This window comes from Scyliorhinus torazame, chromosome 3 (assembly GCF_047496885.1).
Source record: "Scyliorhinus torazame isolate Kashiwa2021f chromosome 3, sScyTor2.1, whole genome shotgun sequence".
NCBI lineage: Eukaryota > Metazoa > Chordata > Chondrichthyes > Carcharhiniformes > Scyliorhinidae > Scyliorhinus > Scyliorhinus torazame.
This window is the reverse complement of record NC_092709.1, coordinates 217514613-217541361: the sequence shown is the minus strand read 5'-3', so window position 1 is coordinate 217541361 and position 26749 is coordinate 217514613. Positions and strand designations below refer to the sequence as shown.

At 54.6% G+C, this 26749-nt stretch overlaps 1 protein-coding gene across 1 annotated transcript in view; it reads left to right on the top strand.

The window, feature by feature from the left end:
* fgl1 (fibrinogen-like 1) overlaps positions 1 to 26749 on the top strand; it is a 78636-nt gene that overhangs the window by 31109 nt on the left and 20778 nt on the right. The window contains exons 5-6 of the mRNA XM_072496878.1: positions 1623 to 1720; positions 24079 to 24167. Of these exons, the coding sequence (XP_072352979.1) occupies positions 1623 to 1720; positions 24079 to 24167 (187 nt within the window). The remainder of the gene's footprint in view (positions 1 to 1622; positions 1721 to 24078; positions 24168 to 26749) is intronic.

Genomic DNA, 26749 nt, shown 5'->3' with positions numbered 1-26749 from the left:
AACAAAACAAATCTCCATTTGAACAATGTATCTGATGGACAGGGCTGGTGTTTATTGTACTGCTGAGGTTACCCTTTATTAAAGACTCAAATTGCATTGACCTCTCTTCTGGTGGAAATTTTCAACATTCCTCCCCAGATCATGATAATCCAATTTTCCAGCAAAATTTGCTTTATCCTGCTGTTATCAGAAATTAACATTTGTCCCTGTTACAAATTGAGTTGAATCTTGCCTCGTTTATGGGAATATGTTTCTTCTGTTGCTTTGATAGGGCAACTTCCTAAGCAAGTTCAAATTGTCTTTTCGAAAACAATGTGAGCATTTGAAATCGATTGTAAAATACAATGAATATTAAAATAAAGTACTCAGAACATAGGACTGGATTTTACACTCCTCTTCAACTCAAAAGTCAGTCAGGAGCCCATCCGTTGGAAGGCCAACTGCCCTGCATGCACTTAACGTTTGGCTGAGGGTGTAACTTCAACAATCTAGGGAATAAGCCCTGCCTCAGAAGACTGCCAGTCAAGCTAATTGGCCAACCACTCTGTTTACCAAGCAGCAGCAGGTACACATGATGGCAACTGCTGGGACTACAGGCCGCTCCTGAAGAGGAGCTAATGGAACATGGACTTCAGATAATTCTATGTTATCTTGAGGCTGACAGCCTTAGCAAGAGAGGTCAGGAGTGTCGGGGGGAGGGGGTGGTGGTGATTTTACCTATTTATTTGAATTCAGCTTACTCGAGTGGCTCCATCAAATGCTTCCAGATAGTTCCTCCAATTAAGCCTCCAATCGCTGTTTGCAAAAATGGAAGTGACCAACAAAGATAGATCAATAACTTTGCAAAATACTTATTAATTATTTATTTTTACTGAAGGCAGAAGTCCATTATTAAGCCAAATAACCAGTGTCGATACCTGAAATGAAAATGTTTGCGTTTTGCTCCTTTTATTTAATCATTTTCTGGTGCTTCTTTCAACACACCATTGCAGACTTGTACTCCCATCCACCCCTGCCCCCATCAGCAAATAGCCCAGAATCCCAGCAGAAGTGTTTTCTCCAACAGGAGTGTATATCTCCCTGACATAAATCTTATTTATCTTTCCAAGTCCAGGAAGTTTGGAGCAAATATCTTTCTAATTAACAAGGGGTTACTATTTAAATACAATTGGTGCAGCTGATAAGTTTCCATTTCTAATGAATTATGTATGTTGGTGAATAATCAATAATGGATGTTATTGTACAATTAATTATGGATGTGCATATATAAAATTAATAATGCAGGCACATTCTTGTCAAGCTTGAAGACAGACAAGACTATCACTGGCAGTTCATGTGACATCATCCCATTCTAACATCTCGGGTTCATCAGCCGCTGAATACTCAGTTGAGCTCAGTACTAAATCATTTTCAACAATTTAAGTGAGGTTTGAGTCACAGTCCACAGCATACAGATTTTCAATAAGGCAGTAAATTCTGTTATTGAAATAATCCCAGGTGAGGATATTATCTCAGGCTTCAATTACAGGTTGGCCCTTTCTGATACACACCGCTGTGAACTTACTCTCAAAAACAATGAAATATAATACATCGCTCATTTACATTGCTCATTTATCACCCAGAGGCTGGTCTGATTACAAGGAAGGCTTTGGAAACTTCCGAAATCTCAATGGGGAACATTGGATTGGAAATGATCATTTGAATTACCTTACGTCGCAGGGTAAGTATTTCACTATCTTTGTGTATCATTCTAAATGAAATATCAATTGACATTTCAGGTTACAATAGCTGCCATGATTTCCTAACAACTTTCTCATGACAACAGAGGTCAAATCGAATGCCTTCAGAATTTAAAACAAAATGAATACTGCATGTAAAGGATGCCTCTTTGACCCTGGGACTCAGCTAAGGACTTCAGAGAGTTTAAGAGTTAAACGGCTAGTTTCCCTTGTAATAAGTCCATGGAGGCAGAAGTCCCTTCACCAGAACCCCTTTTACTAACGAAACCAACAGCAGTACGACCATGTGCATTCAGCTTGCTGTCTACACTGGGAGTGCAGAGAATCTGACACTCCCTGTTATACACAAAGAAGAGGTTCACTGATTGGCCCACTAATCAGAAAACTTGTATCCCAATTGGTCAATCTCAAAGGTCTTGTCTAAGTCATTACATCCTATTCCTGACCATCCAGTACGTTTTCACTTTTAAAATTGATTGTGCAGGAAGTTACTGTGAAAAGCCCCTAGTTGCCACATTCTGGCGCCTGTTCGGGGAGGCCGGTACAGGAATTGAACCCGCGCTGCTGGTCTAACCTGTGTCTTTACATGAGGCTGCCTCCATCCACTCCCATACCGACCTCTCCATCACTACCCATTTCCTGACCATCGCTATGTTCGCCCCCTCAGTAATAATTCATGAAGTTCAGGAGAGCCAATCCGCCCCCCCCCCCCCGCCCCCCCCACCCCGACCCCGCTCCAACAGCATCAGCATCACCCGCGGAGTTTTGCCCGCTCACACAAACCCACAAGTTCACCCTCCTAAACAATGCCTTGGGAATAAAAATCAGGAGGCCCTGGAACACAAACAAGAACCTTGGGCGAAATTCTCCGTGATCGGCGCAAAAAACGGCGCAAATCCGACTTTCGTCACGCCGGAAAAATGGGTCAAAAGTCCCTGGCCCGAAATGGGCTAGCAGCGACGTGACGGGATCCGCGCTTGCGCAGTGGTTCACGCCGTGCAGCGTCATACACGCCGCACGGCGTGATGGCTCATAAGGCCGCGCTGCTCCCCCCCACCCGACCGGAACACCCAACTGGATGGCTGGCCGCCGCTCAGCCCCGAGGTTCCAGTCACGGGATGTGGAGGCGCTCCTGGACGCAGTGGAGCAGAGGAGGGACGCCCTGTATCCCGGGCACGGCCGCAGAGTTGCCCCACGCCACAGCCGGCGTCTGTGGAGGGAGGTGGCAGAGGCCGTCGCCGCTGTGGCCTGACACCATGGACAGGCACCCAGTGCCACAAGAAGGTGAACGACCTCGTCAGAGCAGGCAGGGTGAGCCTCCCCATATCCCCCATAGCCCCCATATCCCCCCTCCCCCATATCCCCCCCCACATCCCCCCTCCCCCATATCCCCCCTCCCCCATATCCCCCATACCCCCCTCCCCAGATCCCCCTACCCATATCCCCCCTCCCCCATATCCCCCTCCCCCATATCCCCCCTCCCCCATATCCCCCATCCCCCATATTCCCCCTCCCCCATATCCCCAAGTGAATCCAGCCCTAACCTTAACCTCTGCAATGCACGCGCAACCGATGGTGTGCATTCATATACCTGCCTAACACAGTTGCCTTTTACCCCTGCCACCACCCCGCCCCCCTCCCCCCCCCACCCCCACCCCCGCTACAGGAGAAGCGCGCACACAACAATAGGGAGCATGTGAGGACTGGAGGAGGCCCCGCTGATGAGAGGCCACTGACCGAGCACGAGGAAAGGTGTCTCTCGCACACCACGGGAGACGGAGAGACCTGGAGCAACAGGGAGACGACACCCCCATCACGTGCGGGAGCGATGAGGCAGGCGTGTGCCACCCAGCGACGAGGGGGGCAGGCACAGGCCCCCGTCACACCTGAGCCAGGACACCACTACCCAGGACACCACTACCCAGGACACCACTACCCAGGAAGACGAAATACCGGACAGTGACTCAGAGTGGATGGGTGGAGGCGAACCCCCACCCCAAAGTGCCATGGACTCACAGTGGGACGAAGAGCACGACACAACGCCACTGCTGTCACCAACACCCTCCACCATCGCAGAAACACTCACCTCGGTTGGGCACTTTAACGATGAGGCGTCTGGTACACTCACTGGTGCGCACAACACAGCCGTCCCGGTACAGCAGGTGGAGGTAGGAGCAGCAGAGGGGCCGGGCGGTCGGAGGGCAGCCCAGCCCAAGCGAACATCTGCCGCCCAGATGGATCCCGGGTTCCTGGAGTTTCCACACCCACACTTAGATCCGATGCAACCACCGACCCGGAGACGAGCGAAGAGGGTGACGGCCGGCTTGCGGCGGCTGCAGTCGCAGGTGGAGGAGTCCACCCGCGTCCAGGAGCTGGAAGTGGTGCCGGTCATGCGTGCCACCCAGGCCGACACCGCACGGGTGGCGTCCGCGGTGGAGGCAATGGGTGCGACGGTGTCAGACATGGGGAACGGTTTGCGAGGCCTGGGGCTTTCCGTGCAGGCGGCGTCTGTGGCCCAGGACATGGCTCCCCTCTCACAGGAGGCCATGAGCCAGTGCCAGCGCCAGATGGCAGAGGCGTTCAACGCCATAGCCCAGTCTCTGCAGGCCATGGCCCAGTCTCAGCAGGCCATGGCCCAGTCTCTGCAGGCCATGGCCCAGTCTCAGCAGGCCATCGCTGAGGGCATCGGCGCCATTGCCCATGTGTGAGCCGGCGTCGCACTGTCACAGACAGGGTTTGCCAACCCCCTGGGCTCCATGGCAGCAAACCTGCAGACCCCTGTCGATACCAGCACGGGCCTCCAGGACTGGCAACGCCAGATGCCGGGGGGGCATCGGATGGCCAGTCCGTTCGCATCCCCCACCAATGTAGAGGCCTGGGGCCATCGGGCACCCCGAGGGAGGAGGAGGTGGTGTGGTCCATCCCAGGTCCCCCTGTAGGGGAGGTCCGGGAAAACCGCGACACCTCGGACTCACCCCCCTTCCGTCCCAGGTGCATCGGGTGGGCAAAGGGCAGGACAGGCTGGCAGCTCGCCATCCCAGTCGTCCGGGCCGCAGCCTGGCCCATCTAGGCCAGGACGCCCCAGGAAACGGCCGCCAAAGGGATCCCGTGTCAGAGGGCAGGAATCACAGGAGTCCACCTCCAGTTCTGCTGTACCGTCTGGGGAACCACGTAGATGTAGTCAAAGGGCCCGTAAGGCCAAACAATTAGACACTGAGTAAGTTGGCACGGGTGCAGGGCACAGATGAGTTTTAGGGGCTAGGGCACGTGCATGAACTCGTTTGGTTATTAAAGTCAATGTTACACCTACAGAAGCTGCCTTTGTGCTCTGTCCAAAGCGTGCGGGGGTGTCATGTACGTTGAGCGCATGTGTGTGTGTGAGGGGTGGTCTTACCTCAGCCCCAGGTGAGTCTGCCCCCTTCCCCCTGGGCCGCCATCAACATTCCCCCGGGCAGAGGACGGGACCGTGCGCTGCAGTGTCACAGCCGCATGCAGGGATGGTCCGGGTGGATGGTGGTACTGTGGCCATGGGTCAGACATAGTCCAACGATGTGGAGCCAGGAGCTCACCGCAGGGTGGGTTGTCATCATTCTTCATGGCCTGCAATAGACACGCAACTGTGTGAGCCCGGCCGTTGTGCCGCAGGTGGATCGGCAATGGGGGGGGGGGAGGGGGGGTGGTGGTGGTGGGCATGCGGGTGGGGTGGGTGGGGTTGGGGAGGGGGGTGAGGGTGCTGGGTGGGTGGATGGGTGGGGGGTGTGGGTGGCCGGCTGTTGCCATGGTGTGCGGTCTGTGGCCAGACTACCTGATTCCCACGCCCATCTAGTCAGTGAAGCGGGCGGCTATCAGCCTGTCCCGTGCCCGCTGGGCCAGCCGGTAACGGTGGACAGCCACCCGCCTGTGTCTAGCCCGTCTGCCCTGACCATTGCCCCCATCCCCCTCATCTGGGGAGGACTGCGCCTCTTCCTGCTGCTCCTCCACTCCGCCCTCCTCTGCCTGCGGCACATCGCCCCTCTGCTGGGCTATGTTGTGCAGGACGCAGCACACCACAATGATGCGGCCGACCCTATCTGACCGATACTGGAGGGCGCCCCCAGAGAGGTCCAGGCACCTGAAACGCATCTTCAGCGCGCCAAAGCACCTCTCTATCACTCCCCTGGTCGCTACATGGGCATCATTGTAGCGGTTCTCCACCTCATTGCGTGGCCTCCGTATAGGCGTTATCAGCCACGATCGCAATGGGTAGCCCCTGTCGCCCAGCAACCAGCCCCTCTGCCGGGGATGGCGTCCCTCGTACATGCCGGGGATGGATGATCGCGACAACACGTATGAGTCGTGTACACTGCCTGGGTAACGGGTGCAGACGTGCAGGATCATCATGCGGTGGTCGCAGACCACCTGTATGTTCATCGAATAGGTCCCCTTCCTATTAGTGAACACGGCCCTGTTATCTGCAGGTGGCCGCACGGCGACGTGCATCCCATCGATCGCGCCCTGGACCATGGGGAACCCGGCCACGGCAGAGAAGCCCACGGCCCGGGCATCTTGGCTGGCCCGGTCCACAGGGAAGCGGATGTAGCGGTGCGCCATGGCATATGGGGCATCTGTCACTGCCCGGATGCACCGATGCACCGATGTCTGCGATATGCCGGACAGGTCCCCACTCGGTGCCTGCAATGACCCCGTTGCATAAAGGTTCAGGGCCACCGTAACCTTGACGGACACGGGGAGAGGGTGTCCCCCGCCAGTGCCACGCGGTGACAGGTGTGCCAGCAGGTGGCAGATGTGTGCCACGGTTTCCCGCCTCATCCGGAGTCTCATCCTGCATTCCCGGTCCGTGAGGTCCTGGTATGACTGCCGGGGCCGGTACACACGGAGCGCCCTCGGGTGCCTCCGTTGCCGTGGGGCCGCGACGTCCTCCTCCCCCTCCTCGTCCTGTCGGTCAGGTGTCCCTCCAGCCTGGGCGGCTGCCACCTGCCCCTCTGCGGCAGCCTGCGCCGCCTCTCTGGCACGCTCCTCCTCCTCCTCCTCATCCAGGGCAACATGGACATTAGCGGCTGCCGCCACGGCGGCCAACATCGCTGGATGATCGGAAAACATGACGGCCTGGTGGGGGGCGGGGGGGGAAAGACGACATGTCATCATTGCCCATACCCCTTCCTCCCCCCAGCCAGGTGGCATGGACCGCATGGGTCCAACTGTTGGAGCTGGAACCTGGCCAGGTGGACCAACTCACTTGCCCTCGCATCCCCCTCCCCGGCACGGACCACCCATCCCCCTCCCCGGCACGGACCCCCCCCCCCCATCCTCCTCCCCGGCACGGACCCCCCCATCCTCCTCCCCGGCACGGACCCCAACCTCCTCCCCGGCACGGACCCTCCATTCTCCTCCCCGGCACGGACCCCCCCCCCCATCCTCCTCCCCGGCACGGACCCCCCCATCCTCCTCCCCGGCACGGAACCCCCATCCCCCTCCCCAGCATGGACCGCCCCCCCCATCCTCCTCCACGGCACGGACCCCCCCACCGTCCTCCCCGGCACGGACTCCATCCCCCTCCCCGGCACGGACACCCCCCCCCATCCTTCTCCCCAGCACGGACCCCCCCATCCTCAACCCCGGCACGGACCCCCCCATCCTCAACCCCGGCACGGACCCCCCATCCTCCTCCCCGGCACGGACCCCATCCCCCTCCCCGGCACGGACCACCCCCCCCATCCTCCTCCCCGGCACGGACCCCCCCATCCTCCTCCCCGGCACGGACCCCCCCATCCCCCTCCCCGGCACGGACCCCCCTCCCCATACTCATCCCCGGCACGGACCCCCCCCATCCTCCTCCCCGGCACGGACCCCAACCTCCTCCCCGGCACGGACCCCATCCCCCTCCCCGGCACGGACCCCCCCCCCATCCTCCTCCCCGGCACAGACCCCCCCATCCTCCTCCCCGGCACGGACCCCCCATCCCCCTCCCTGGCACGGACCCCCCCTCACCATCCTCATCCCCGGCACGGACCCCCCCATCCTCCTCCCCGGCACGGGCCCCAACCTCCTCCCCGGCACGGACCCCCCATCCTCCTCCCCGGCACGGACCCCCCCCCATCCTCCTCCCCGGCACGGACCCCCTCATCCTCCTCCCCGGCACGGACCCCCCCCATCCTCCTCCCCGGCACGGACCCCAACCTCCTCCCCGGCACGGACCCCCCATCCTCCTCCCAGGCACGGACCCCCCCCTCATCCTCCTCCCCGGCACAGACCCCCCCATCCTCCTCCCCGGCACGGACCCCCCATCCCCCTCCCCGGCACGGACCCCCCCTCACCATCCTCATCCCCGGCACGGACCCCCCCATCCTCCTCCCCGGCACGGACCCCAACCTCCTCCCCGGCACGGACCCCCCATCCTCCTCCCCGGCACGGACCCCCCCCATCCTCCTCCCCGGCACGGACCCCCTCATCCTCCTCCCCGGCACGGACCCCCCCCATCCTCCTCCCCGGCACGGACCCCAACCTCCTCCCCGGCACGGACCCCCCATCCTCCTCCCCGGCACGGACCCCCCCCTCATCCTCCTCCCCGGCACGGACCCCCCTCCCGGCACTCTCCCGGAGCCCAGCCCACTCTCACCACCCCCCCCCCCTGCCTCCCCGCCGCACACACACACACACACACAAAACCTGAGACACACCTCTCCCCACACATTCAGACTGCGGCCACGCCATCGCCTGCCCAGCGGCCAACCGCCCAGGCCGTCACTCACCTCCACGCTGGTCGGCGTGAACCTGGAGCACAGGTTCACGCCGATGAAAAGGAGATTTGATTTCCGTCGACGTGAACGGTCATCACGTCGACGGGACTTTGGCCCATCCGGAAGGGAGAATATCGGCAGGCCGAAAATCGGCTGCCTTGCGCAGACCCGTGACATTCTCCGCGGCAGCGGCGACATTAACGCCCCGCCGACTTTTCTCCCTTTGGAGACTTCGGCAACTGGCGGGGGCGGGATTCACGGTGGCCAACGGCCATTCTCCGACCCGCTGGGGGGTCGGAGAATGACGCCCCTTGTGAGGACCGTCATCTTCACCGTTTGAACCCTTTCCGCCAGTGACAACGGGAGCAATGGGAGCGCATCCCACCTCCTAAAGTCTCTCTTCATCTGCTTCACCAACCAAGCCAAATTCAGCTTGTGTAGCTGCTCCCGCCCCAGCGCCACCTGAATGCCCAAGTACCGAAAGATGCCCCCCACACCCTAAACAGCAACTCCAATCTCTTCTCCTACCCCCTCGTCTGCATCGGAAAGACCTCGCTCTTCCCCATGATCAATCCCACAATATGTTCCAGCGGGTCCGAAAAATACAGCAACAAGTCGTCCGCTTACAGCAAGACCCTGTGCTCCACGCCAATACTATCCCCTTCCAGTCTCTTGACACTCTCAGCATCATAGTCAGTGGCTCTACATAACCACGGCAAAGAGCAGTGGGGAGAGTGGACATTCCTGCCTCAACCCCCGATGCAGCCTGAAATAATCCAAGCTCACCTGGTTTTACTGCACACTCGCCACTGGTGCTTTATACAGCAGCCGGACCCAATCCACAAAACCCGCCCAAACCCAAACCGCCTTTGCACCTCCCACAAATAATCCCACTCCACCCGATTTAAGGCATTCTCTGCGCCCTTGGCGACCACCACTTCCACCTCCCGTCTCTTGGGGGGCATCATTATCACATTCAGTAATCTCCTAATGTTGGCTGACAGATGCCTCCCCTTAACGAACCCGGTCTGGTTCTCCCCTATTACCCCCGGCACGCAGTCCTCAATCCCAAGGCCAAGATCTTGGCCAATAGCTTGGCGTCCACATTTAAATGCGAGATCGGCCTGTAGTGCCCACACTGCTCCGGATCCTTGTCCCCTTTTAAAAGCAAGGAGATGGAGGCCTGCGATAAAGCACCACCGGCTCCCTCGCCTCATTAAACACCCTCACCAGCAGAGGCCCCAGGACTCCCAAAAACATATTGTAAAACTCCACTGGGAACCCGTCCAGGCCTGGGGCCTTGCTCGTCTGCATTGCCTCAAGCCCATACACCACCTCTACCAGCCCAGTGGGGGCTCCCAGCCCCTCCACCAGGTCCTCCTGCACCTTCGGGAACTCCAACCCCTCCAAAATTCGCCTCATTCCCTTCACCCCGGCTGGGGGTTCCGACTCATACAGCCTCCTGTAAAAGTCCCCAAACAACCCATTCACCTGCCAGTGGGGACCAAGACTGAGTTCCGCCCCCCCATGTCCTTCACTTTTCCGATCTCCCTTGCTGCCTCCTGTTTCCTCAATTGATGCACCAACATCCTGCCCGTCTTCTCCCATATTCGTAGACCACCCTCTTCGCCCTCCTCAACTGCCCTACCGTCTTCCCCTTAGACAATATCCCAAACTCCATCTGCAGTTTCTGCTGCTCCCTCAGCAGCCTCCGGGGCCTTCGATTACCTCCTGTCCCCCTGCAAGATCTCCTCCACTAGCCTCTCCATCTCCGCCCGCTCCGAATTATCTCTGAGGGCCCGTATCAAAATAAACTCTCCCCTCACTGCTACCTTCAATGCCTCCCACAAGGTGGCCGCCGAAACCTCTAAGTTGCTTATTGAGGCGGCAGTTAAGAATCAAACATGTTAATGTGGGACTGGAGTCAGGGGCTGGTTTAGCACAGTGGGCTAAACAGCTGGCTTGTAATGCAGAATAAGGCCAGCAGCGCAAGTTCAATTCCCGTACCGGCCTCTCCGAACAGGTGGCGACTAGGGGCTTTTCACACTAACTTCATTGAAGTCTACTTGTGACAATAAGTGATTATGAATGAAAAATGATTTAAAATAATTATTATTATTTTATATATAGGACAGAGAGTGTAAGGAGGGAAATTTCCTTCCATGAGGTTAACGAGTTAGGTTTGTATGTTAACCTGACAGCTTCATGGTCACTTTCGCTGATGCTGCTATTGATTACTAGCGCTTTCATTTGCCAACAAAAACAGAAGTGTTAATTTGCTGCAGGGCAACGGTAGTGGGGGGCTTCGCCTCCTTCCACATTAGCAAGATCCTTCGCCGGGCTACTAGGGATGCAAAGGCCAGAATGCTGGCCTCTTTCACCTCCTGCACTCCCGGTTCGTCCACTACTCCAAATATTGCTAGCCCCCAGCTTGGCTTGACCCGGACTTTCACCACCTGAGATATTGCTCCCGCCACTCCTCTCCAGAACCCCTCCAGTGCCGGGCATGACCAAAACATATGGACATGGTTTGCCCGGCTCCCTGAGCACCTTCCACATCTGTCCTCTACCCCAAAGAACCTACTCAACCTCGCCCCCGTCAAGTGCACTCTGTGGACCACCTTAAATTGTATCAGGCTGAGCCTGGCACACGAGGAGGAGGAATTAACCCTACCTAGGGCATCAGCCCACAGACCTTCCTCGATCTCCTCCCCCAGCTCCTCCTCCCATTTACCCTTCAACTCTTCTACCAGCGCTTCCCCCTCTTCTTTCAACTCCTGGTGTATTTCCGACACCTTGCCCTCCCCGACCCATACACCCGAGATCACCCTATCTTGAACTTCTTGTGCCGGGAGCAACGGGAATTCCCTCACCTGTCGCCTCACAAAAGCCCTCACCTGCATATATCTAAAGGCATTTCCCGGGGGTAACTCGAACTTCTCCTCCCGTGCCCCTAGGCTCGCAAACGTCCCGTCGATGAACAGGTCCCCCATTCTTCCAATCCCTGCCCGATGCCAGCTCTGGAACCCCCCGTCCATCTTCCCCGGGACAAACCGGTGGTTACCCCTGATCGGGGACCACACCGATGCTCCCATTGCACCCTGTGCCGTCTCCACTGGCCCCAGATCCTTAGCTTTGCGGCCACCACCGGGCTCGTGGTATACTTTGTCGGCGAGAGCGGCAGCGGTGCCGTCACCAACGCCCCAGGCTCGTTCCTTTACAGGACGCCATCTCCATCCTCTTCCATGCCGCCCCCTCTCCCTCCATAACCCACTTGCGGATCATCGCCACATTTGCTGTCCAGTAGTAGCTCCCCAGGTTTGGCAGCGCCAACCCTCCTCGGTCCCTACTGAGTTCCAGGAACCCTCTCCTTACTCTCGGGGTCTTATTCGCCCACACAAACCCCATAATACTCCTGCCTACTCTCTTAAAAAAGGCCTTAGTGATCACGATGGGAAGGCACTGAAACACAAACAGAAACCTCGGAAGGACCACCATTTTGACCAACTGCACTCTACCCGCCAGCAAGAGCGGTAACATGTCCCATCTTTTGAAATCCTCCTCCATTTGCTCCACCAACCTCGTCAGATTCAGTTTATGTAGGGTCCCCCAACTCCTGGCTATCTGTATCCCCAGATACCGAAAGCTCCCCTCCACCCTCCTCAGCGGTAGGTCCCCTATCCCTCTTTCTTGGTCCCCCGCCTGTAATACAAAGAGCTCACTCTTCCCTACATTGAGCTTATAGCCCGAAACCTCCCCAAACTCCCTTAGAGTCTGCATGACCTCCACCATCCCCTCCATTGGATCCGCCACGTACAGCAACAGGTCATTCGCATATAGTGACACCCGATGCTCTTCTCCCCCTCGGACCACCCCCTTCCATTTATTAGACTCCCTCAATGACATGGCCAATGGTTCAATCGCCAATGCGATCAACAGGGGGGACAGGGGGCACCCCTGCCTCGTCCCTCGGTACAGTCGAAAGTACTCCGACCTCCGCCGGTTCGTCACTACACTTGCCATCGGGGCTCTGTAAAGGAGCTTAACCCAATTGATAAACCCTACCCCGAACCCAAACCTGCGCAGCACCTCCCAGAGGTACTCCCACTCTACTCGGTCAAAGGCCTTCTCCGCGTCCATAGCTGCCACTATCTCCGCCTCTCCCTCCTCCGATGGCATCATTATCACGTTTAAGAGCCGCCGCACATTGGTGTTTAGTTGCCTGCCCTTTACAAATCCCGTCTGGTCCTCGTGGATTACCCCCGGGACACAGTCCTCGATCCTCGTGGCCAGCACTTTTGCCAGCAACTTTGCATCCACATTGAGGAGCGAGATCGGCCTGTACGATCCACATTGCAGTGGGTCCTTGTCCCGCTTTAGGATCAAAGAAATTGTCGCTTCCGACATTGTCGGGGGCAGGGTCCCCTCCTCTCTTGCCTCATTAAAGGTCCTCACCAGTAGCGGGGCCAACAGGTCTGCGTACTTCCTGTAGAACTCCACCGGGAATCCGTCCGGTCCCAGGGCCTTCCCCGCCTGCATGCTCCCCAAACCCTTGCTCAGCTCCTCCAACCCAATTGGTGCGCCCAAACCAGCCACCTCTTGCTCCTCCACCCTCGGGAATCTCAGCTGATCTAGGAATCGTCTCATCCCCTCTTCCCCCGCTGGGGGCTGGGATCTGTACAGCTCTTCATAAAAGGCCTTGAATACCTTGTTTATTTTTGTCGCACTCCGAACCGTGGCTCCCCTTCCATCTTTGACTCCCCCTATTTCCCTCGCTGCCATCCTCTTACGGAGCTGGTGTGCCAGCATCCGACTAGCCTTTTCCCCATACTCGTAGGTCGCCCCCTGCGCTTTCCTGCACTGTGCCTCCGCCTTCCCTGTGGTCAACAGGTCAAACTCCGTCTGGCGCCGTCGTCTTTCCCCAAGTAATCTTTCCTCCGGGGCCTCTGCGTATCTCCTGTCCACTCTCAAAATCTCCCCCACTAACCTCTCCCTTTCCATACCCTCTGTCTTCTCCCTATGAGCCCTAATGGAAATTAGCTCTCCCCTGATCACCGCCTTCAACGCCTCCCATACCACCCCCACCCGCACCTCCCCGTTGTCGTTGGCCTCCAAGTACCTTTCGATACACCCCCTCACCTTTCCACACACCACCTCGTCCGCCAGCAGTCCCACATCCAGCCGCCACAACGGGCGTTGGTCCCTCTCCTCTCCCAGCTCCAGTTCCACCCAGTGTGGGGCATGGTCCGAAACGGCTATAGCCGAATACTCCGTCCCCTCCACCCTCGGGATGAGCGCCCTACCCAGAACAAAAAATCTATCCGGGAGTAGGCTTTGTGTACATGGGAGAAGAAAGAAAATTCCCTGGCCTGCGGCCTTGCAAACCGCCATGGGTCCACTCCCCCCTTCTGATCCATAAACCCCCTAAGTACCTTTGTCGCCGCCGGCCTCTTTCCAGTCCTTGATTTGGAGCGGTCTAGTGCTGGATCCAACACTGTAGTGAAGTCCCCTCCCATTATCAGGCCTCCTATCTCCAGGTCCGGAATGCGCCCCAACATGCGCTTCATGAATCCTGCATCATCCCAGTTCGGGGCGTATACGTTTACCAACACCACCCACATCCCTTGCAGCCTACCGCTCACCATTACATATCGCCCTCCATTGTCCGCTACAATAGTCTTGGCCTCAAATGACACCTGCTTTCCCACCAATATTGCCACCCCTCTATTCTTCGCGTCCAGTCCCGAGTGGAATACCTGTCCTACCCATCCCTTTCTTAGCCTGACCTGGTCCGCCACCTTCAGGTGTGTCTCTTGGAGCATGGCCACGTCCGCCTTCAGTCCCTTTAAGTGCACGAACACTCGAGCCCTCTTCACCGGCCCATTCAGGCCCCTCACATTCCACGTTATCAGCCGGATTGGAGGGGCTCTCACCCCCCCCACGCCCTGCCGACTAGCCATCTCCTTTTCTGGGCCAGTCCCGTGTCCACGTCTCCCTCACCCTCCAGTCCCCCAGAGGGGGGATCCCCGTCCCGACCACCTCTTCTGTGTCCCATTCCCTTTCGGCCAGTGCAGCAGCAACCCTTTCCCCCCCCCCCTCCCCTCCCCGCCGCTAGACCCCTGTCTAGCTTTTTTGCTCCCCCCATGTCACTCCCGTAAGTCAGCTGACGCCTGCTGACCCCAGCTTCCCCCGCTATCCCATTGACCTCCCGGCGTGGGAGTCTCCCAATCTATATGCATTCCTTCGTTCCTCTTCCCGCCTTTCCAAAGCCTGCTCCGCCCCCTCTGGCGCAGCTCCTGTCGCGGCCTTGTCTCTCTCCCCCAGCCCATGTAACATTTCCTGCGCGTGATTGACCCCCTATATACAACAACCATCACACATCAAACCTCAAACATCACCCCTACCCTCACAAACCCTCAGTTAGAGTCCAACATTTTGGCTTGTACAAAGGTCCACGCCTCTTCAGGCGTTTCAAAGTAATAGTGTTGGCCCTTGTATGTGACCCACAGTCGCGCTGGCTGCAGCATTCCGAATTTCACTTCTTTCCGGTACAACGCCGCTTTGGCCCGGTCGAAACCCGCTCTCCGCTTTGCAACCTCCGTGCTCCAGTCCGGGTATATTCGGATCTCTGCATTGTCCCACTTGCTGCTCCGCTCCTTCTTGGCCCATCTCAGGACCCACTCTCTGTCCGTGAACCGGTGGAACCTCACCACCATCGCCCTTGGCGGCTCATTTGCCTGGGGCTTCTTCGCCAGCACCCGATGTGCCCCGTCCAACTCCAGCGGCCTCGAAGGGGCCTTCGTGCCCATCATCGCCTCGAGCATCGTGCTCGCGTATGCCCCGGCATCAGCACTTCTGGTCCGTTTAAAAAGTCTATGGAAACTCCTGAAAAAGGTCTGAGAGTCAGTTCCAGACGGGAGCTGCCGAATGCGCGACCTACTCCTCCATGGCCGCCACCGGAAGCCTCGTCCCTACTTCTTCATTGGTCCTGGTAGATCCTTTCACAGTTGTTCCCTCTGCTGCTAGAATTCACCTTTGATAGAGTCAAGTCAGATTGCAGCTTTAAGCTTGCCCTTCCCCCGCCTGCATGCTGGAAGAGGCCCTTGTCTAAACCTGCAGCCAAAGCCAAATCCTTTACTGTTTCTGCCGTGTTTGGCAGCCAAAAGACATAACATTCCTGGGGGACTCTGTCAGGGGAATGCTGCAGTCTTTGTCCCACACCGGGAAATGTCAAACAAATGCCATGGGGGCCCTTTAAAAGAGCCCAAAAGTCCGTTCCAAGCGGGAGCTACCGAATATGCGACCTAGCTCTGCATAGCTGCACCCGGAAGTCTTCAATTTTTTTTTTAAGCCTTTCAGTGTTTTGCACAATGGGTACTTCAACATATTGAAAATAGGAACATGTGAAAAAATATCATTGAAAAAGATCATTTGAATGTGGCTAAAACAAAACACACAGGATTGATTCTGATTTCCACCAAATCACTACCCCAAAAACTGCCTCCGCTGAACATGGACTTTTTAGGCCACCATATCCTCACCCCATGGAATACTTATAATAGTAGAGGTGGAGGGTATTGGAGGGTATGGTTGGTGATCTCAAAGTGTTGTGATAGAGGCAGTGGAGCAATTTGCTGCAGGCCTCATTATCCTCCTCTACACCTTTTTTGCTTACCTAGTGAAAACAACCTCTAACTGGAATAGGTGTTGAGGCCTGACCATACTTGCAGGACACAAGGAACCTGTATCAAGCTGTAAGCAATGTAATATAAAGTGTAATTTAAGTGTGTCTGTCAGATTTTAAAAAGTATATTAAAAATGTTATTTTAATTCAAGCTTTTCAAGTATTTTTATTGAGAGGAATGTAGGACCAGGAGGAGACCATTCAGCCCTCATCAAGCCTGTTCTGCCATTCAGTGAGATCATGGTTGATCTTTAGCCAAATTCCATCAATGCACCTTGGTTTCATACCTCCTCATACCCTTAGCTATCAAAAATGTACTGATCTAAGCGTTGAAGGCGGTGGTTAGAGGGGAGCTGATATCAATAAGGGCACATAAAGGGAAGCAGGAGAGTAAGGAACGGGAGCGGTTGCTGCAAGAACTTTTGAGGGTGGACAGACAATATGCGGAAGCACCGGAGGAGGGACTGTACAGGGAAAGGCAAAGGCTACAGGTAGAATTTGACTTGCTGACTACAGGCACTGCAGAGGCACAATGGACGAAGGCACAGGGTGTACAGTACGAATATGGGGAGAAGGCGAGCAGGTTGCTGGCACACCAATTGAGGAAAAGGGGAGCAGCGAGGGAAATAGGGGGAGTGAGGGACGAGGAAGGAGAGATGGAGCGGGGAGCGGAGAGAGTGAATGGAGTGTTCAAGACATTTTATAAAAAATTATATGAAGCTCAACCCCCGGATGGGAGGGAGAGAATGATGGGCTTCTTGGATCGGCTGGAATTTCCCAAGGTGGAAGAGCAGGAAAGGGTGGGACTGGGAGCACAGATCGAGGTAGAAGAAGTGGTGAAAGGAATTAGGAGCATGCAGGCGGGAAAGGCCCCGGGACCGGATGGATTCCCAGTCGAATTCTATAGAAAATATGTGGACTTGCTCGCCCCGGTACTGACGAGGACCTTTAATGAGGCAAAGGAAAGGGGACAACTGCCCCCGACTATGTCTGAAGCAACGATATCGCTTCTCTTAAAGAAGGAAAAGGACCCGCTACAATGCGGGTCCTATAGACCTATTTCCCTCCTAAATGTAGATGCCAAGGTCCTGGCCAAGGTAATGGCAATGAGAATAGAGGAATGTGTCCCGGGGGTGGTCCACGAGGACCAAACTGGGTTTGTGAAGGGGAGACAGCTGAACACGAATATACGGAGGTTGTTAGGGGTAATGATGATGGCCCCACCAGAGGGAGAAACGGAGATAATAGTGGCGATGGATGCCGAGAAAGCATTTGATAGAGTGGAGTGGGATTATTTGTGGGAGGTGTTGAGGAGATTTGGTTTTGGAGAGGGGTATGTTAGATGGGTGCAGCTGTTGTATAGGGCCCCAGTGGCGAGCGTGGTCACGAATGGACGGGGATCTGCATATTTTCGGCTCCATAGAGGGACAAGGCAGGGATGCCCTCTGTCCCCATTATTGTTTGCACTGGCGATTGAGCCCCTGGCGATAGCGTTGAGGGGTTCCAAGAAGTGGAGGGGAGTACTTCGGGGAGGAGAAGAGCACCGGGTATCTTTGTATGCGGACGATTTGCTGCTATACGTGGCGGACCAGGCGGAGGGGATGCCAGAAATAATGCGGATACTTGGGGAGTTTGGGGATTTTTCAGGGTATAAATTGAACATGGGGAAAAGTGAGTTGTTTGTGGTGCATCCAGGGGAGCAGAGTAGAGAAATAGAGGACCTACCGTTGAGGAAGGTAACAAGGGACTTTCGTTACCTGGGGATCCAGATAGCTAAGAATTGGGGCACATTGCATAGGTTAAATTTAACGCGGTTGGTGGAACAGATGGAGGAGGATTTCAAGAGATGGGATATGGTATCCCTGTCAATGGCAGGGAGGGTGCAGGCGGTTAAGATGGTGGTCCTCCCGAGATTCCTCTTTGTGTTTCAGTGCCTCCCGGTGGTGATCACAAAGGCTTTTTTTAAAAGGATTGAAAAGAGCATCATGGGTTTTGTGTGGGCCGGGAAGACCCCGAGAGTGAGGAAGGGATTCTTACAGCGTAGCAGGGATAGGGGGGGGCTGGCACTACCGAGCCTAAGTGAGTATTATTGGGCCGCTAATATTTCAATGGTGAGTAAGTGGATGGGAGAGGAGGAGGGAGTGGCGTGGAAGAGATTAGAGAGGGCGTCCTGTAGGGGGACTAGCCTACAGGCTATGGTGACAGCCCCATTGCCGTTCTCACCGAGGAACTACACCACAAGCCCGGTGGTGGTGGCTACACTGAAGATTTGGGGACGGTGGAGACGGCATAGGGGAAAGACTGGAGCCTTGGGGGGGGTCCCCGATAAGAAACAACCATAGGTTTGCCCCGGGGGGAATGGATGGGGGATATGGAATGTGGCAAAGAGCAGGAATAACGCAACTGAAAGATCTGTTTGTGGATGGGAAGTTCTCGAGTCTGGGAGCGCTGACCGTGAAATATGGGTTGCCCCAAGGGAATGCATTCAGGTATATGCAACTGAGGGCTTTTGCGAGGCAACAGGTGAGGGAATTCCCGCAGCTCCCGACACAAGAGGTGCAGGACAGAGTGATCTCAAAGACATGGGTGGGGGATGGTAAGGTGTCAGATATATATAGGGAAATGAGGGACGAAGGGGAGACTATGGTAGATGAACTAAAAGGGAAATGGGAAGAAGAGCTGGGGGAGGAGATCGAGGAGGGGCTGTGGGCAGATGCCCTAAGCAGGGTAAACTCGTCGTCCTCGTGTGCCAGGCTAAGCCTGATTCAGTTTAAGGTATTACACAGGGCACATATGACTGGAGCACGGCTCAGTAAATTTTTTGGGGTGGAGGATAGGTGTGCGAGGTGCTCGAGAAGCCCAGCGAATCATACCCATATGTTTTGGTCATGCCCGGCACTACAGGGGTTTTGGATGGGGGTGACAAAGGTGCTTTCAAAAGTAGTGGGGGTCCGGGTCGAACCAAGCTGGGGGTTGGCTATATTTGGGGTTGCACAAGAGCCGGGAGTGCAGGAGGCGAGAGAGGCCGATGTTTTGGCCTTTGCGTCCCTAGTAGCCCGGCGCAGGATATTGCTAATGTGGAAAGAAGCCAAGCCCCCGGGGGTGGAGACCTGGATAAATGACATGGCAGGGTTTATAAAGCTAGAGCGGATTAAGTTCTTCCTAAGGGGGTCGGCTCAAGGGTTCACCAGGCGGTGGCAACCGTTCGTCGAATACCTCACAGAAAGATAGACGGAATGGGAAAAAGAAGGCAGCAGCAGCAGCCCAGGATCGGGGGGGGAGGGGGGAGGGGGGTGGGGGGGAGGAGGAACCAGAAGGACTCTCAGGGTTGTTAAAAAAAAAAAAAAAATGTACTGATCTCAGATTTGAATTTTTGTATAATCCACGGAGAGCTATGCCATCTCGGGGCAGGGTAGGGGGAAAGAAATTTGAAACCGGTTGAAAATGGCAAGAGGGATCATGATGTGTACTTAATCTCACCCATTGCTTCTGCTGCAGTCTGACGTGCTCAAGAAATAGAAGCAAGAATAGACCATTTGGCACCTTGACCCTACTCCACCAACTTCATGTTGCCTGCTGATTTGTAAAGTTGTTGCATGCAGCTCGCGCCAAACACACTGTTGAGTGGACATATGCCTCAGCAGGGACCCAGGTTTGTGCAACGTTGCTATCACTTCAAGATAGCTTGCACAACTTAAATGGGAAGTGCATGCTGGCAGGAGCAGCTTTGTGGAAGAGGCTCTGAGCAGTAAGAAATGTGAATTGTGGTGCAACATGTGAGGCAGCTTGTTCCAGGATTCTTCGAGTAAACAGGAGACCTTAGCGGAGGACATAGAGAGGAAGTGTGAGGTCTTCTTTCTTCAGGGGACCAGAAGGTAATTAAACTATCAGAAGGCAGTAGAAACAAAAAGCGATGACAGTTAAGGTCAGCAGTCCAGCTCCTTTAAGGGAAGGCAGTGACAATAGTGGTGCTGTCACTGGACTAGCCATCCACAGACTCTGGGTAAAGCTCTGGGGACCCATGTTCGCATCCCACCACAACATGTGGTGAAATTTGAATTCAATAAAAATCTGGAATTAAAGGTCCAATGATGACCATGAAACCAGCTGGTTCCTTACCTGGTTTGGCCTACATGTGACTCCAGACCCACAACAATGTGGTTGACTCTGAAATGCCTTGACAAACCACTCAGTTCCAGAGCAATTTGGGATGGGCGATAAATGCTGGCCCCGCAGCCAGTGATGCCAGCATCCCATGATAGTTTGTGTGCCGATTATCTGAGCTGCTGTCTCTGTGGTTCGCTGTGCTGGGTTGGGTGAGAAGGATCTTCTATCAGGAGACTGCCCTGAAATCTCGGTGGAAAGCAAGTGTGCATTGTTCTTGTCTGATCAGAGTCAAAAATGGGCAGCGGGATTCTCCGCTGTGCCAGCAGTACACCCACGCCTACGGTTTCCCGGTGGCGTTGTGTGGCCACAATGGGAAATCCCATTGGCACGTGGTGGGAATGGAGAATCCCTCTACTGGCGAGGGCGCGCCGCCCAGGAAAACGTGGCTGGTGGACTGGAGAATCCCGCTCGGGATTTGATTGGAATATCTGGAATAACTTCATATGAGTGACCACGGACTGTGCATGTTTCTTCAAATGCCATTTCCTACGACTGCACCTCTAGCTCAAAGCATCACTTTCTCACCCACCCATAATCTCTATCAATCAGAACTTACCCACATTCTACATTTACCCTACCTTCACACACTTAGCACTGCTGCAGGCTTCACCACATCTCACAGCTTGCACATGCTGCCAGCTATTCAGCATTGAGAGCCAGATCATCCAATCATATTGGGCGGGATTCTCTGTTGCCCAACTCTGAAATTGGGAACGGCGATCGGGCAGAGAATGGCTCCTGATGCCAAAATAATGGCAGGCTCCGTGTTTGACGACAGGTCGCGATGCTCCACCCTTTCCAAATCGGCATCATCGAGATGCACGCCGCGCGCAATCGCAACCCTGTTTGAATATCATTATCGGGTTCACACGCGATACTCCTCCTCCGATGAGCCGAGTTCCTTACGGCGTGGGCCACATGTGATCTCAGCAGTCGTGGGCCTGGCATGGCGGCTGTGGAGAGAGAGAGAGGGCGTGCATACAGTGTCTAGTTACGCCATACTCCGCCGAAAGCCATGGCGCCGGGGGCTTCTGCCAGGGCTGCGGGAGTAGTGAGGGGTGGCCAGGAGGTGGGCTGTGCGGTGCAGCACAACCGGTGGCATAATTTCCAGTGCGAGAGGTGCATGTGTGGGGGTGTAGGCGTACATGTGACTGCAGCTTATCAGCCCTGTCTATGTCCAACACTGACCCGGCGATTCTCCCACCGTTTTTCATGCGTTCCGCAGGTGTTTCACCTGGCGCCACTGCTAGCCCCTCACCGGTAGCAGAATCGGTGTGGGTATGGCTCCGCTTTTCCCATCGTGGAACACCACGGATCCTCCGTTGCCGTCAGCACTTAGACGCAGGAACGGAGAATCCAGCCCATCGTACCACATTCACTGATACACGTCCCTCTCTCTTGTGGGATCAGAAGGAACATAATAAAGGCAGAAGAAGGTAACCAGCTGCAGCTACATGTTCCCATCCTCATGGAGGAGGCAGTGCTCGGCATATTGGAGCATCCGTTGCTGAGGCCATGGCCAGTGGTGGGACTGAAGCCATCAAAGGTGACTGTATTCTCATGACCCACTTTCCTTCATCCTACACACTCTGATTGACAAACTACAGATGGTGTAAGCGTGCACCTCTTGCTTTCCCCCACCTCACCTTACCACAACCCTAGACACATATGTTTCTCCTTTTAGATGGCCAAGAACGGGCACCTGGCTGGTCAGTCGAGGAATAGCAACAGATGGAAGAGCAACAAAATACTTGTTGAAGAAACACCATCACTGAATTTCACACTCATAGTCACCAGCTCAGATACTGACTGTGCACATAATTTAGAGGACAGCATGGAGATGAAATCTGCATGTGGTAAGACACCCGGCACAAATAACTTGCAGCAAGTCATGGGGAAAGGTGCCAGTTCAACAGAGGGCAGGGCCACCCGTGAGTTCTGTTGCAAAGGAATTTGACAAAGTCTTCAATGGGACAAAGCAAGTGGCCATTGAAATGCTTGGATCATTGGCAGGCCTTTCAGAAAATACTGGGGGGGATTCTCCGGTCACCGATGCCAAAATCGTGTTCAGTGATCGGCCGGGGAATCACTTTGCACCGAAATCGGGGACGGCGGCACTTTTGCAATACCCCGAAAACAGTGTACTCACTGAGTACACCGCACACCGTCGGGATGTCACCTGAGGCCCCCCCCCCAATTCTCCACTCCGATGGCATGGAACACTTTCCTTTTTTTATCGTGAACCCGGCGTGGCGGCTGCGGACTGAGTCCAGCGCCGCCACAGTCGGTTGGGAGCGATTCCGCGGGCGGGAGGGGGAGGTGGTCTGGGGGTGGCGAGCCTGGTCAACGGGGGCCAGGTCGGGTCCGCACGCAGCCGGCGCCGTGTTGCACGACACGGCCGCTGCAGACCGCAGCCGTGCACATGTGCAGCCACGGACCCGGCAATTCTTCGGCCGTATCCGCAGGTAAAGCCGGGGGCCTGCCCCCCACCTGACGGAGGATCGGTGCAGCTTCGGCGCTGTTTTTTCGGGTGTTGCCTGCTAGCCCCGCCAGCGGACAGAGGATCGGTGCTTCGCCGTGTTTTTTCGGGCATAAAACGGCACTGTTCCCACGCCGGCGTCAACACTTAGTTTTCAAATCGGAGAATCCAGAATTGTGCAATTCCAAAGAACATACGTAATCAAGATGGTTAATGAAACACAGAGAGGAATTCAACATAAAAGAATGTTATGCTTTAGTTTTGAAGGGCATTGATGAGACCACATCTCACATACTGTGTGCAGTTTTTGATCTCCTTATTCAAGCAAGGATGTAAATGCATTGGAGGAAGTTCAAAGGAGGTTTACTAGATTGATACCTGGAATGAACAGCTTGTCTTATGAAGATATGTTGGAAAGGCTGGGCTTGTTTCCACTAGAGACGTGATAGAAATATTTACGGTCCAAAATGGTCTTGACAAGGTGGATGTAGAAAGGATGGGCAGGATTTATCGACCACCCTGCCACGTGTATTTCGCCAGTGGTGGCGATCCCGCCATAGAAAACAGGGTTTCCCATTGACTGCACCCCAGTGTGGACAGCTGGTAAATCCCACCCGATGTTTCCTCTTGTGGGTGAGTCCAAAACTAGGGGCATTGTTTTAAAATTAGGAGTCGCCCGTACAGGACAGAGATGAGGAGAATTGTGCAACTTTGGAACCCGCTGTCTCAGCAGGCAGTGGAAGTGGAGGCACTGAATATTTTTAAGGCAGAGGTAGATAACCTTTGATTCCCTTGTCTACCAAGAATTTATCAGGGACAGATGGGAATGTGAAATTTGAAACACAAAATAGATCAGACATGATCTTATTGAATCACAGAACAGGCTTGAGGGGCTGAATGGCCTTCTGCTCCAAATTCAAATGTATGTTTGTATGCTATGGTGGTGGCTCAAGTACAGATAAAAGAAGGCTTTATGATTGTTGCCAGAAATCCAGGCATTGATCTGGGTGACACAGTTTTCTGACCTGAAATGAATTTTGCTGAAGCAATGAAGAGAATAAAGAGATTCTTAAAATTATTAAGGAATTTTCTTAATATGTAGTGGAGGGACACTGTTCCTTCTGGCTGGAAAATCAGCAATAATAGATTAATTTATTGTTATCACTGAAAGGGAGCTTCTGAAGCATTTTACTTTGTGTTGCTACTTGGCATGGTTGAAAAAGACACATCAGAATAGGCAGAAAATTAAACTTCTCATGTTCTTTCCACCAGGGGACTATACTGTGAAATTTGATCTTGCTGACTGGGATGGTGGAATACGCTACGCCCAGTATAGAAGTTTTCGAGTTCAAAATGAGCAGGTGAGGACGAATAAATGACTGGGATAAGTACATCGATTGATGTGTCCTCTGCACTTAGCTTTGTTTATAATCTGTAATGTTGTACAGGTTTACATGGGTACACTGGAAACATGCTGTGGTGGTATGTATTAGGGGTAATACGGTACACCACGTGCCGACAGGCTATTGGTGGAGGGATGCCAGGTCCTGATAGGATCTGCCACCTACTGGACTCCACCCAGAAATGCCGGTATAAGAACCCAGCTTTTCCGCAATTTCCCTCAGCAGCTGCATTCTGTAACCACGCTGCTGGGGATAAAGTTCTGCTTAATAAAGCCTTCAATTGATATTACCTCAACCTGCCTTGCGTCATATTGACGGTACTACACATGCTTTTAGATTGGGACTTGTTTCCCTGACAATATTTTTACAGGCTTTGAGAAAGAGCAAATGCTGTTGAGTGATCTCAACACCAACCTTGTCACAAATGTATCATCTTTTTTCATGAATTGGATTAATTTTTCTTTAATTTTCTCATGGGATATGTTGCCCTTGAGAAAGTGGTGGTGAGCTGCCTTCTTGAACCGCTGCAGTCCATGTTGGTGTAGGTACACCCATTGTGCTGTTAGGGAGTTCCAGGATTTTGGCCCAGTGACTGTGAAGTAACAGCGATATAATTTCAAGTCAGGATGGTGTGTTGGTCACAGAACAACTCGCAAGTGATGGTGTTTGCTTGCATCTGCTGACCTTCTCCTTTTCAGTGGTAGAGGATGTGGATTTGGACGGTGCTGTCAAAGGGACTTTGGTGAGGTGCTGCATTGCACCTAGTACACATTGCTATCACTGGTGGTGGAGTGAGTGAATGTTGAAGGTGGTGGATGGGGTGCCAATCAAGGGGACTGCTTTGTCCTTGTGGTGTCCAGCTTCTTGAATGTTGTTGGAGCTGCGCCCTTCCAGGTAATAGGTGAGTATTCCATCCTACTCCTCATTTGTGTCTTGTATATGGTGGACAGGCTTTGGGGAGTCAGAAGGTAAGTTACTGCCCACAGAATTCCCAGCCTCTGACCTGTTCTTTTAGCCACAGTATTTATATGGCTAGTCCAGCTCAGTTTCAGGAAAATGGTAATCTTCCAAACTGTTGATCATGGGGGGTTCATTAATGATAATGCCAATGAGTGTCAAAAGGACATGATCAAGGACTTCCGGTTGCGGTGATGCCTAGCTAGCCGCACGTTTCGGCGGCTCCAGCTCCGACGGACCTTCGGGCTCTTTTAAGAGCCCCAACGGGGAATTTTTTGATGACGCAACCCGGTGTGGGGTGTGTGAGAAGGGAGTCCCCCCCAAACGAAGGAGGAAAAAACCGGCGGCGGCGGCTGCAGCGCGAGGAATCATCGACCAAAGGGTCAGAAAGAGAGAAGTACAAGATGGCGGCGGAGAAAGCGCAGGCGACATGGGGGCCTGAGCAGGATGAAATTGTGAGACGGTGCATGGAGCTGCTGAAGAGGGAGGTGCTGACCCTGATGCTACAGGCAATTGAGGGGCTCAAGGAGACACTAAAGACCCAGGAGACAGAGCTCCGCGTGGTGGAGCAGAAGGTGACAGATATTGAGGACGAGATCCTGGGCCTGGCGGTTAAGACACAGGCGCACGAGGCACTTCATAAAAAGTGTACTGAAAGGATCGAGGCCCTAGAAAACGGAGCGCGAAGGAAGAACCTTCGGATACTGTGTCTCCCTGAGGGTGTGGAAGGAGTGGACTGTGGAGTGTATGCAAGTACGATGCTGAGCTCACTGATGGGTGCTGAGGCCCCTATGGGCCCCTTGGAGGTGGAGTGGGCAAATCGGATTCCGGCGAGAAGACCAAAAGCGGGAGAACCACCCAGGGCGATAATCGTGCGATTTTACCGCCTTAAGGATAGAGAAGAGGTCCTGAGATGGGCTAAAAAGGTGCGGAGTAGCAGATGGGAGAATGCAGTGGTACGGGTGTACCAGTACCTAAAGTGCGGAGGTGGCGAGAAGGAGGGCGAGCTTTAACCGAGCCAAAGAGGTGTTGCATAAAAGGAAGGTGAAGTTCGGGATGCTGCAGCCGGCAAGACTATGGGTCACGTATCAGGAGAGACACCATTATTTCGAGACGGCGGAGGAAGCATGGACCTTCATCAAAGAAGAGAAATTGGATCGGAACTGAGGGACTGATGCTGCAGGAAATGTTATTGTTAATGTTATGGTTGAAGTTAATTGAGAAGTAAATTGGGAAGGGGGGAGACATTGGGGAAATGTGGGCGCCGGAGAGGGGGGAAAGACGGGACATAGTTGGAGAATGGGGAAGGGGAGGGGGAGGGGAAAGGGAGCTGCGCCATAAGAGGCGGGTCAGGTAAAGGGATGTTCCCGCGCCAGAAAGAATAAGGCGGGAAGACAGGCGCAAGGCGGATGTGAGTTCCCCACACGGGGGGGTCGAGGAGTGAGCAGGAGTAGCCGGGGTCAGTTGAAGTCAGCTGACTTACGGAAGTAATATGGGGGGAGCAATCATGCTAGAAAGAGATCTAGCGCGGGGGGCGGGGGACAACTGGGTTGCTGCTGCGGAAATCCAAAAGGAAATGGCTA